Below are 13635 nucleotides of genomic sequence, written 5' to 3' on the forward strand. Positions count from 1 at the left end.
ATCTCCCAAAGCCCTAGGCCTTTTTTATGTTGAATGGGGATGCTTACTGCATGGGGTGAGATTGACATTATCTGTTTGCCCGGTCTTGTTACCGGAGAGCCATTTGCAAAAGCTATTTCAAATGTCAAACTACTATTGGAATTTGTGAATTGCAGGGGAAGAAGTAGAAGAACTAAAATTCTCATAGGTGTTTGTCTTTTTGCAGTGGATTTATCGTAAAAGAATAATGTTATATATACTAATTAGTCTACTAATTAGTGTATTTAAGAGGTTTTTGATATTAGTAATGTGATTAATGAGTGGAGTCAATAATAATATCATAATCAGTGTTGGTACACTAATTGGTGTATGTAGCGCCACCGATTATAAAAATATGGTCTCCAGTGTGATCAATAACATCATTAAAAGAACAAGTTGATCTTCAGTTGGAAATGTGTATTATTGGAACATCTTCACCTTGATTTTTTAAGTGATTTTAGTTTTACTTGTTGATTTTGCATTTGTCCTTGTGGTTGTAATAAAAAATAAAAAAATTTATTTACACAGTATTATTTTTATAAATTTACATCATTTTGTAAGGTTAGGGCTTAATAGGAGGTGGCACGAAATGAAGAGTATAGGTGAGTGAGGCAATTGGGAAGGGGAGGGAGTTAGAATGGGATAGTGTTGGTTGTGGTGATAGTCACGATGAGCGGAGAAGTTAGGGTTTCAAAATTGACGGTTGGTGAAAGTATTTTGATAATAAAATGGTGTGAATGCAGTAGAAATTAAATTGTGTGGCTAAATAATAAAATGAGCTGTGAAAAAGTGTGGTGTGTAAATAGAAATTTTAATAAAATATAAAAAAACATTAAAAGTAAATTAATAGTCAAATTCAAAAGAGAAAAATATATATATGAAAGATTATAAAAATAAGAGATCCGTTTGTTTGGACGGAAAATACTTTCTCTATAAAACATTCTTTTATGTTTGGTGGTGGTGGCAGCGAAACAAAAGTGGAGGTGGTGGCATAGCGGTAGGGTGGTGGCGGCAGTGATAGCGACGGTGATGGTGGCAATGGCGATGACGATGGAGGTGAGAATAGTGATAGAAGATTAATGATATCAGTAAAAATTTAATTCATGTTTTACCTATTAAAAGTAGAAAACATTTTCTCCTCATATAGATTTATTTCCTGTTGATCATAAAAAATATTTTTAATTAATTTTCATTTTATATTATACCAAACACCAAAATATATGAAAAATATTTTTTGTTCAAACGAGCAGTTTGATTAAAATAAAATTATTATTTTTTTTTTATCTTGAACATCTGGTTGTTCTTTTTTCTTCAACTGTCATTCGGTTTGTTTCTTTCTTTCCAAACACAATATGAGCAAGTCGCAACATGTATCTTATTTCACTGAAGATTGTGTCTCGGGGCTATTCATTCATATGTCGCATATGGTTGCTCTGATCAGATCTCGGGGTTGATTCCGTGAAAATCCGATGATGAGATTAATCTCATCTTGTAGTTTTGAATAAGAGGGTTTATCGCATAGTGTTCTTTGTCCTCTCAATTGCTTCTTTGAAGATTTGGTGGACACAAGTTTGCTTTGAGAATGATCATCTTCTGGCCATATCTAGTCTTATTCACGGAGGTAACCATTACAGTTTGTTCATTTCAATCTTTGTATTTCTCTTGAGCTATATTGGTCATGGACATGTATTTTTTTTTTATTTTGCTTTAGTTTCATGGTCTAATTTTCATGAATTTGATATGAAATCAATCACCATCTAGTGACCCATGTTGAGGTGTCTTGTTGCTTTCTGTCGATGTTGCCTTTCAAGAAGTGATTTAGAATTAAATTGTTTTGATGGCTTTATCTTCCTAAGACAAATCTTCAACCCTTGTTTCATCAAATTCAAATTTGATTTAAAAACCATTTTGCATCTCCAACCCCCTTCAACAAACCTATGTCAAATCAAGGGAGACTCAAAATTTTCATCAAATTGAGTTAATACTGAACCATTTATCAAATCTCTAACTGTTTTATTGTACAAATTGAATGCCTTTTAATGTTCCCGTGTAGCAGATAACTCGGCAGCCACGTGGCGGTGATTGGTTGTGGTGGTGGTTCATGATGGCTAGCACCTGTTAGGCATGGTGGCACTCGTAGTGGTCACACATGGTGTACGTGGCCAACCACAGTGGCTTGACTGTGCTGGATTGTGTTTGAAATGTTGTTGATTGACTGAACAAAGAGAGTGCATCGTTGTGCTGTAGAGAGTGGTGGTGATTTGGTTGCAAAGGGAGGTAGTGGTAAAGGTAGGTTTTCTCAATTTAAAAATAAATAAATAAAAAAAATGATTCTCACCATCGGAGTGAGCTATAATCAAGTTTTTGGTCCAAATTTTCTTACTTAAATTTGATGAAAAAATTGATGAATGATTGGAGATGCTCTTAATGTCGACCTATTTATCATCCCTCCAACAAAATTGACTATTAGTCACAATTGATAAGGTTCAATTAACATTTTGACTATACGTGGCATGAGAGTGGTTTACCCGATGTTGCCTTAGGGATTTATAGGTAATTTCATCTAAATGTTTAGGGGTATAAGAATGTTCTCCTGTTGGATTAGGAAATATTATAGGAATCATTTAGGGTTGCCAAAAACCTTTCCTAGGGTTCCTTCTTTCAGCTATACCATTTGCGATGGCTAGGAAAAGGTGAGTTCCTCGCATTTTTTCGCTCACTCTATATCGATAAATTTTGTATTTCACTAATATGTGTATTTTTTTTTTTCAATGATTATTTGTGATTTGTTTACTCTTACCAAAATACTTGTACCCAATTTGTTGATTGATCTATCATCATGCATGATAGATCCCGATAGTGGAACCACACTTCCACAAAAATTTCTCCAATCTTGAGTTGAGATTTGTATAGGCATGAGAAATGGCATTAGATCTATCTATGCACAATGCAAAATCCTCATTTATTAGTTTTTCTAAGCAATATAGAGCTAAGATTGCAAAGAAAATATCAAACACATATTATGAAAACAAATATCAATGGTTGTGTTAAATGTTTCATCCTTTTTGTTATAGAACTTGTACATTTGATAATGAAATTTGTTTATCGATTATGATTTATCATAACTTTTTTCTATTTCTAGGTAAGCGATTTTATCATGAAGTTATGAAAAAGCTGTGTTAACAAAGTTGCTTATTACTATACAAAATACTTCAAAATTGTTAATCGATTCGTCAAGACATTAAATATCGTAATACGGTATACATGTAATACGGTCTACGGTATACATGAGAAAAGAGGGACAAATGAAAGATTAATGAAAACCAGGAAACATTCTTTGTTTTGGTTTGTTTGGTAACTCTATTAAGTGTTTGATTTGAATATTTTAAGTGGATCTTTTATTAAGCGTGTTTGATAATGTAGAAGCAATTACCACTTAAAGCTGAAGATTTACTTAAAGAAGAGGACTCAATCTTGAATGAGAGAGACTTGATTTATCACTGAATATACTATTAATGAATTGTTATTACACCCTTAAATCTTAGAGAAAAAAAATGTTATCTATCTTTAATCTTAAAGTTTTAGTACTTGAAAGTTTTTGGTACTACTAATTTAGTTACAAATAGGCACTTTAGTCTAAGAAGCACAGACACAGACACGGATATGTGACATGACATAGATACGCGGGCATGTAATTTTTCAAAACATGCAAGACACGATACGTTGGGGAAACGTGCAAAACATATAATTTTATATATTTATTATATGTTATATTTTTAAATATTTAATATGTATTTTATGTCAAATATTTAATTTTATCAACTTTAAGTATGTTATTTTAGTAAAAAATTAAAAAAACTAGTCATTAGCGTGTCCAAAGTGTTCAAGCATGTCCAACTCTTTCTAACGTGTCCGAACCGTGTCCAGCGCGTGTCTGTGTCCGTGTCCAACATGTGTCTAACACGTGTTGGACACCTGTACGTGACCTCCAGAGAGGTGTCCGTGCTTCATAGCACTTAGTTGTGTGCAGGGACATATATTTTGCAAGTAGGGAGGGTTGCATATCTAAAAAAAATATAGAACTAATAATGGTTAGCCTGTGAATGTATCTCTTTACTTACCCTTGTGTCTAAATAATTCACAATTTACAAAACACTGTATCAAACAGTTTAATAGCAATGATGCCAACATTGAGAGTTTTTTTTGGATATTATTTTTCTGTTCAAATCCTATTGATCTCGTGTGTTTGGATGCTAGCTTGAGATAACATTTCTAGTCTATTTCTTGGAGTGTTGGGTATTTTGGTTGTGTTTTCTTTGTGCATGAAGAAAACAAAACTAAAACACACCAAAAAAATATCTGAATTTTCTGCAGAAAAAAACAGGGAAGAGGAGGCAAACAGGGCAGCAACCTGCCAGATTTTTTCATTCACATTTTCAGCTTCTTTTACATGTATTTTTATACAATAGCCACATAATCACACAACACTTGTACTAGTTGTCTTCCACATAAACTAACTCTAATTAGCACAATACACATCATAAACCTAACAAGAGTTAGGTGGGCTGTTTGGAAACAGTGCTAATTTCAGCACATTATATCAACATGGAGAAATGGTAAAAGCTGTCTCTAATTGATATCTACATACATAAAAATACATGTATATATACTTCTGAGCATGCATGTTTTTTTGCCTCATTGGTCATGACACACCTATTTAAGATAGGCTTCAATGGGTTACAAGTTATATATATTATATATATAATGTTCCTAGATGACGTGCATTTTCGATACATAGGAAGGACTGGCTCTATATTATTAAGGGTAATAGTCCTGGTGTATCATGTGGCATTATCCACCTGATGCTCTCAACAAATGATGTAGCAGAAAACTCTATGGGTGGGACAATGCTTATCCACCCATGTTAGGTAGTATTTTAATTAATTATGTCAAAACTACTTTTGCAATTAAACAGGTCATTTGACGATATGTTGGAGGAGGGGGATAACTATATGTTAGTCCTTTTGGAGAGAGTTTGGAAGTTGAACAGGATTGTATCGACCAAGAGAGCTGAATTGAACCAACTTCAGGTACATAATCAATTAATTAATATCCCTATTTATAGGTTTTAAATTTTAATATATATGTATATATGTTATTGCTTAATTGGTCATTAATTTGAAGTGTATATATATATGGTTTTAAAATTAATATTTTATGATCTGATATTGGAATTTGCGGGGCATGGCAGCAAGAAACAAAAGAGCTGGAAATGCAAAACTGTGCACTCAAAGTCTATCTTGAAATTATGGAGCACAACGAAGGCAAGCAGGAAGGTGAGGACATTCCTTATATATATATAATATATATCCATCTCTTTGGCATTATATATAGACTAGTTATGTGATGAAATTTGTGATAGGTATGGATATATCGGTTTGCCTATTAATCAAGTTTAATTAATTAGTCTTACAATTATAAATCACAAGCATAAAATAAAGTAGTAAAACACATAAAGAGACTCTTGATTTTTTTATGTGGAAAATCCAAATGGGAAAACCCATGAGATCATAGTCTAGCCAATCAATCCACTTTGGCAAGAACAAAATACAAGTTACAGCTTACAACATAACCCTAGCCAAATCCATGTGCCTCAAGCTAAGAAGTACGGATATGTGACACGACATCGACACGCAAACGACACGGACATGCGAATTTTCAAAAAATGTTGGGGATACTTGCAAAATATATAATTTTATATATTTATTATGTGTCATATTTTTAAATATTTAATATTTATTTTATGTCAAATATTTAATTTTATCAAATTTATTAACCTTAGGTATACTATTAAACCTAACCAAGCATTAAGTCCCATCAAATGGGTTTGGCCTTAGGTATGCTATTATAGTAAGCAAAATTAAATTTTTAATTTTTTTGAAAAAAATGGTCATCAGCGTGTCTTTAACGTGTCCCCAATGTGTCTACAGTGTGTCTGCAACGTGTCCTAGCATGTCCGACACTTGTCCAGAGCATGTCCGGTTCAAGTTCATATCCCACACGTGTTGGACACCTGTAAGTCACCTCCAGAGAGGTGTTTGTGCTTCATAAGTCTCAAGTATCGAATCCATGAACTTGTGGGTGTGCTTTTTGTACAGACTACATCCACAATCTTTGTTCTCTAAGGATTGATTGTGTATTGAGCCCATGATACATCTAAGGAATAACGCTATTTTGAAAAAGTTTATGAAGTACTATTTTAAGGAAGTTTTTTTATCTTCTACATGGCATGGTCAATTGTTAGTAGGTTTTGTATAAGATTATCACAACTAGTCTAATATGTTAACAGTGGAAAGTCCAAATTCTATATGTTTTTTCTTTTTTCTTTTTGTGTGGCTGTAAGACTAATTGGAACGTCCCTCCTTCCCTAATCTCTATAGGACATGACATGTAGGAAAATTGCTATACTACTAACATGCATGCAATTTGTTGTACCTTCCCTCCCCAATCTCTAGCTCTCTTTGTTTCACTCTCAACAATAATGTGTCTTTCTCAAACAATTACTAAATATATGTACTTCTTTACATTGATAGGGTCAAAGGAAGCAGTTGAGCAGACCAAGGGTGCAAAGCCTTCTGCGTCCAAGTAACGGCTACAAATGAAGATTGAGGAGGAGGAGAAATAAAGTGGATTTGGGTGTCTTTGTGTGGAATAAAAGTGGTCAGTTGAGTTGCTAATGCTCAAGCGGTCTTGTTATTGTCTCTTGTGAAAGAGAACTTGTTTGGAAGTTTGGTTGGTTTAAAAGACTTAACTGCTAGGACTTAGTATTATGGTAATCGTTGAACCATGTATGTTGTTTGTTGTGTCTCTCCTTGTAACATCTACAAGGCTTTTAATGGGGTGGCTAGCTAGCATCCTATTCCTTCTCAATTTTATATATTAGAAATTATGTTTTGAATGTGCAAACTAAATATGCTTTCTTTCACCATTAAGAACTCCTTGAAATATATATATATATATATTATATACATATATATTCTAGAAGTGGTAGCATACCAATCCGTGTGTATATAATGATTTTGTTTCAATAAAATAAGATTGTGAAGTATATGATTGAATTCAAAATATGAAAATAAAAAAGTCAGAGATTTGGGAAAAAAAATTAATTTAGAGAACAATTGCCCATAGAATTGTTATTGGGGTATTTTGAAAAAACAAAAAAAACTGGGACATTTTGGCTTTATATGTGTGTATATAAATTCATTACTCAATTTTGGTCACAGTCCTATGTACTTGTCTGCCTCAATAGATTTGAAGAATGCAGTTCATTATATTGGAGGTGATTGTCATCTATGTTGTTTATCTCTCAGGTTTGTCTTGGTTTATATCAACTAGAATCGTGACTGTACTGTAAGTGAGACTTTGGGGCTCAATTAATTCAACCTTCAAATGTCAAGATCTCTATTTCTTTTTATGATAATGTCAAGAAATGTCCGTTTATTATTTGCCAAATATCTAGTGTTGGTGATTTTTACCCTATAATTCCATAACATGCAAGACTTTCCAAAAAGTCCAAATACTCAACAGTTGAACTTTTAACACCTGTAGTGATATCATGACAAATGATTCCAAAAATTCTTTAGAGAGAGAGAGAGAGAGAGAGAGAGAGAAAGAGAGAGAGAGAGAGAGAGTGATCGAACAAGGATCATCAATAACATGTAATTCTTGGTGACAGCTGGGCTCTCTGGATGCTCATTAAGCACAAATTGCAGTCTCCCAAATGATAACATGAGTTGCTACTGCAGAATAAATATAAGTATTTCCTAAAAGAACAGGCAATAATGTGCTTGTCTTTCATATGCATTCAAAGAATGCAATAGATTCTACTTCATGTGAACCAACCCTGAACCACACCACAACAACAAAAGAGAAGGCAGGGGACTTGTCATCTTCCTCTCAAAGCAGCACTTTGCCCATGTTGGATCGGTGGCGGTGCTGCTGGCCTAGTTTGAGAGGCTGATTGCCCAGAAGCCTGTTCCTCAGGCATGTTCGCGGCTTGGGTGATAGCATTCATGACAATTAGTCCAAGAGGGACCAAATACATCCACTGAAACATAGACAAAACACGAAGGTAAGGTATTTAGAAACTAACGTGCTGTTATGATGTAGAGAGACCAAATCAAGAAGTACTAAGAAAAAGATTTCCTTCATTAAATACTTACATATTTAGTCAAAAAGGACCTTTCTGGTGGCTTTAAACCTTCACCCTCTCCATTCTCACCACCAAGTATCTCTTCTGCAAATGCTGGAGTTCTGTTTCAAGAATTGTATTAACTAACTTGAGAATGCAAATGGAAAGACAAAATATGATAATTATCTTCATGGTCAAATGAGAAATGTAGTTGGGCATTAGATGAAAATGCAGTAGGATTACAAGTTCATCGGATATGGTGGGCTGTGGATATTTTGAACATGCAGGTGGATTACAATGTCACATATATTATACAAGGAGAACACCAAATTCATTAGACTGACTCATAGTCACATATACTTCTCTCAAAATCAAAACTTGATTTCTAAAAGCTTAACCTCTGAGGTCCAACACAAATTTAATCAAATCCTTTATAAAACTTTTATTTTAAAATATGGAAAGATTAAGGCAATGCATGAGGTATTTACCTTGGTGCCTGCTCGCTGTACTTTAAGACAGTGTGTGAGTTGAATGACCACTTTGAGGGCTGAAATAGAGGCAATAAATCGCAGATCAGTGGGATAGTTGAATTGGAACAAGAATTGAGTGTCTAAGGTGTCCATAGTAAAAATGACAAGTGAGACTGAATCAATTAACCATCTTATAGACATAAGCAAGCATCCCTTTGACATGAGTGGTTTAGGATATGAGCATTTAATTGGAAAACAATTCCAGACTGTTTTTGTTAAACCAAGGGTGAGGTCTCTAGTCCCTCAACTAGTCAACCTACCGCTCCTCCATCCAAGGTTGAACCTAAGAAAGAGAATTGAGTCAAAACCTAAGTTTACTTTTGTTTGTCATCATTGTTGAGTCAACGGTCACATTTTATCCAATTGTTTTCAACTGAAATGTTAACAGAAGCATTTGAGCTGAAAGATTACGAATTTTCTGTTTCACATATTTAAAATAATTGAATCCATAACAAAATTAAAACATTGTGTTGTGCTACAATACTTTGGAATCACATGAAAAACTAAAAGCAATAATCATTTCAACTTTAAGAATTGTTTAGACGACATACTTTATAAGAACAAGTTTAAACTAATGAGCTATCAGTACCAAGACAACAGCCCCAGTAAGGCAGCCCAGACACCAGCTAGCCAAATTCAACCCAGAAAAGCATAGGATTGTAAACACTCGGGCTTGTCATAAATTGTCAGTTTCTTTTCTGTTGCAGGAGTTCTAATTGCAGAAGCTTAAAGAGTGATCAAAAGAAGACATGTTATCTAGCTCTGCATTTTTTTTTTTATAACAAACGCATTGAATAGAAGTAGCAGGAATGGATGAGAGAGAGAGAGAGAGAGAGAGAGAGAGATGGTAAATAGAAACTGCAGACCCAGACCCAAACTTACAAGTTTCAATTGCCGAGGATATGGACATGCCCCAGGAGAACCATAATTAATAGTCAAGATATTAACACCGTCCTGTAACAAGACACATTGAAAAAGGATAAAGATAAGCAAAAAAGAATTTATGTCAGAGTTTGTACCTGTCAGACAGTAAAAAAATGCAGAAAAATATTGAACAATAAACAATTGACAATAAAACATTACAAACAATAGAATGACATCAATAGGAAATAAAACTATAGAAACATAAAGATAAGATAATAAGAAAGATAGTCAATTCACTTAATAAAAGTTATAATGCTTAGATGGTCCATTTCATAAAACCAATCATGTCTTCCCATGCTCACACCTTTTATAATGGTGTCAACAACCAAAACTGTTCCCAACTCATTGTTTTCTTCTTCATCGGGCTGTGAAACCCTGTATTTTCTTATAGCTCAAGGAGATCAATCTCCAACAAACTTTCCCAACTCATCTAGCTCAATTGATCTGAGGTAGAAAGCTACGGCTTAGGCAATGTTACATGGATTCTTCTAAATATATGTACCCATGTAGGGCACTCAACACTTGGGAAAGGCTACAGGATATGTCATGAGTGTCTGACATGTGTAGTCAGAGATTCCCCTAGCAAACATATTTCATAATTCGAGTTAACCATAAAATTATGTGTAAAACCATAATATTATTGTAGAAAATTTTCAAAGCATATTACTTGCGGATGTGTGATGCATCCTTCCTTGGGAGAAATACTTAAAGAATCTAGGTGCAATTGCTAAAGCTTTCTCATGTTCTCTTCTCTTTATTCCTGTCTAACCCTCAACTTCTCATTCTAAAGGTCATCAAAATGTTAGCTTGGTGCTGAGAGCAAAAGATCGATCATCATTCTCATAAGAACACAAGATATCAAGACATCAACTGATGACTTACCATATGTATAACAAAATGCTCATCCAAACGATCCCGCGGAAGACATCTCTGGTGTTAAAGAAAAACAACAGTCAGCTACTTACCCTATGTAGATAGATGAAAAAATAGAAAAATCACTACAGCTGAAATCCATTATTTGTTGCATATATATATATATATATAGAGAGAGAGAGAGAGAGAGAGAGAGAGAGAGAGGTTGAATCATAAACACAAAGGTGCCATTATGATTACTAACCATTGATGTTGAATATTACTTAACCCCCATAACTATAAACTTGTACATTTGGACCCCTCAACTATAAATTACCTGTACAAATAGCCCTCCCACTCCTTTTTGGTAGGGGTGAAAATAAGTAATACAATGTTATAGTTGAGTGAGTTAAGTGATATTCAATGATAAGTTGAGGAGGTGTCCTTTTAATTAACCCAAAATAAAATCAAATATGATGATTCAACTAATTGGATAAAAAGTTTGATTTCTCTACTTGTCTATAGTGAAATTACATTTTAGAACATAAGCCATTAAGCCACTAACTCAATTTTTCTAAACTTCCATAGCCAAAAGCAAAAACCAAATAGCAAATACATATGTATATACACTAATGCATTCAACATGGTTTATAGAAGACTTGCCACTTTCACTGACGAAATAATATACTCCCTTCCAGGAGGGCTCAATACATTGGATGGTACTCTTATCCTGTAGAAGTCATCACCTTCCAATAGCTTCTGCAAGATCATTGCATCAACATTGCACAATGCTTAGTTGCTCATTTAAAAAATAAAATAAATGACTCTTGATGGAGGGAAAAAGGAATAGAACCACACACTTTTATGGAGGGAAAATACTTAGTTTCCCCGATTTCAATGTGACGTTCAAGAAGTAAATAAAGTGAACGATTTATGAAAAACTTTTGTCCTGCACTTGCCACAAATGGGACAAAATTTGGGAAAAAAATTATTTGGTACAACAAATCAAGAACAAGTTACAACTGCTTAAATAAGATGTAGCTGTTTTCCTTCCTTAAATTTTCTATGCACTCCCTTTTTCAAATGGACAATGAGAAATATAAATGTACTTTCTAATTCCATCTTTTTCCTCTTATTTTAAAATTTCTCCAATTATCTTGCTCTCTAATCAAACACACAACAAAAATAAAAATATTGAAACCAGACAAATGTGGATAGTGAATTACCTTGAACTCTTCCTTGTCTGTTTCAGTAAAAGCCTCCCTTGAAAACCGAAGTTTGGTGAGAGTCTGTTACAAGCAACTTATAATGTTAAACTAACAAAAGGAATGTAATTGAAACATTCAAGCATGCTTAATAAATGTCGTTGCATAACTAAGAATTATGTATAGCATTTGAAGACCAAATACGTACATATATTTAAATAATCCAAGATGTGATGTCCCAAAGATAAAAATTTGAAACCAGGAATTAAAAGTCATGATGTGCCATTGTGTTAACCGAAGAGAAGACAGTTTGAAAAATAAAAATTAAAGTTGAGGTAAGAGTAATTAGACAAGGACAACTAGTTGAGTTTGCTTTATTATTTTCGTAAAGTTTGAATAAGCAATGCAATGCAATGCAACATCATACATAAGATTGAGAATTCAGATTCCTTTTGTTCTGCTCAGTAGTTGTCACTGTAAGTAACCCTCATAGTTACTGAAAATAATATTCCAAATTTCTGTGTCTCTCTCAGTTTCCATGAGCAAACCAAAAACAATCAAAGTAAAATCAATCCAAGAAGATGTAATAAATAAAAATAAAAAACTCACCTGATGAACCAAATCGAAAAACAAAATATAATATTTCCAAGTTTGTTTGGTTCCTATATATTTTCCCTTAGTTTTGGCAGCAACCAAACAGTAGACACAGAGAACAGAAGAGAAGAGAAGAGAGCAAAATCAATCTCAAAAATCATTCCCACAATACAAGTAATAGAGCAAAAGCATGAGATAATGAATTCGAATATATACAAGTTTGTTTGTTTCCGTGAGTTTTGTGAACAAGCAAACAGGGAGGGAGGGAGGGAGGGAGGGAGAAAGAAGAAGAAGAACCTTGGAGCCATGAGAAGAGGTCTTGAGGCGAGCGGTGAAGGTGCCGGCGAGGGAGAAGTGGGAGTCACCGAAGGCGTGCTCGAGGGGGAACTGGACCTTGGAGTCGGAATCGAGATCTGAAGACCTCCTCCTTCTACTACTTATCGGAACAGCAAATGGACTTGGACTTGGACTAGTACTAGTAGTGAGGAGATCAGAAGGAGATCGGCCCCCTTCGAGTCCGTACTCTTCGTCGTCCACTAAGAGCTCGTCCGATTGAACAGCACCCAACGACGATGAAACCAAGACACCCAAACACACTAACACCACCAACCACAATTGTCGTCCCATCTTTCCAGGACCAAAAAAGAGAAAAGAAACAGAGGTTAGGTTGCGTTGCGTTGCCTTTTGTTCCTTTGGAGTATGATCGGATCGATCGGACGGACTGATCAAACAAAAGAGTATAATGGATTGGCTTTTCTTGTGGCTAAACTACATCCTAATTGAAGTTAATTCCTATCTAGTTTTATTTAAAATAAATTTTAATAAAATATTATTATAAATAATTTTTCATATATATATTTATATATTGCTAAAATTTAATAACTAATGATTTTTTGTCATAATTTTTATAAATTATCTCTAATATTTATAATTAATGACTTTTTTTTTGTGACAAATTTTTTAAATTTTTGTTAAAATTTATAATTAGTGATATTTATTGTGATAATTTTTTTTTAAATTGTCGTTAAAAATTAACAATTAGTAATTTTTTAATAGTGTTTGATGAAAAATGTCATTAATTATCATAAAACTTATTAGATAATAAGTTTACCTATTAAGATTTATACGTAAATTCCTTTTTCTTTTAACTAGTTTTATTGACAAATTACAAAATTTGTCATTTTACAAATATATTTTATAATTTGTGTAAAATATTAATTATTTTTTTAACTTTAATAATATTATTAATATATTTTAATTAATAATTCTAATGATTTTATTATTATATAATTAAAAAATTTATTTTTTTTGTTAACTCTGT

General features: G+C 33.5%; 1 protein-coding gene and 1 long non-coding RNA gene across 3 annotated transcripts; one reads left to right on the forward strand and one right to left on the reverse strand.

Annotated features, from left to right (window-relative positions):
• Positions 1–635: 635 nt before the first annotated feature.
• On the forward strand, positions 636–6984 carry LOC145790958 (uncharacterized). Of its 2 annotated transcripts, XR_014330427.1 has the most exons (6): positions 636–1074; positions 1460–1639; positions 2075–2307; positions 4994–5108; positions 5270–5354; positions 6612–6984. It is a non-coding gene; the product is annotated as an uncharacterized LOC145790958 (long non-coding RNA). The 2 variants fall into 2 exon arrangements; XR_014330426.1 differs by lacking the exon at positions 636–1074 and having other exon boundaries at positions 1306–1639.
• A 725-nt stretch (positions 6985–7709) lies between these two features.
• Positions 7710–13148, reverse strand: LOC114274540 (uncharacterized). Its single transcript, XM_028216502.2, has 8 exons — positions 12612–13148; positions 11742–11804; positions 11179–11274; positions 10546–10593; positions 9622–9693; positions 8698–8756; positions 8241–8331; positions 7710–8125 (listed from the first exon to the last, which is right to left on the reverse strand). The coding sequence occupies exons 1-8, from the start codon at positions 12939–12941 to the stop codon at positions 7964–7966; spliced, it is 921 nt and encodes a 306-aa protein (XP_028072303.2). The 5' UTR covers positions 12942–13148; the 3' UTR covers positions 7710–7963.
• Between the last annotated feature and the right edge of the window lie 487 nt (positions 13149–13635).

The sequence above is a fragment of the Camellia sinensis genome, chromosome 1 (genome assembly GCF_055761805.1).
Source record: "Camellia sinensis isolate YWXY chromosome 1, ASM5576180v1, whole genome shotgun sequence".
In the NCBI taxonomy this organism is placed as follows: Eukaryota; Viridiplantae; Streptophyta; class Magnoliopsida; order Ericales; family Theaceae; genus Camellia; species Camellia sinensis.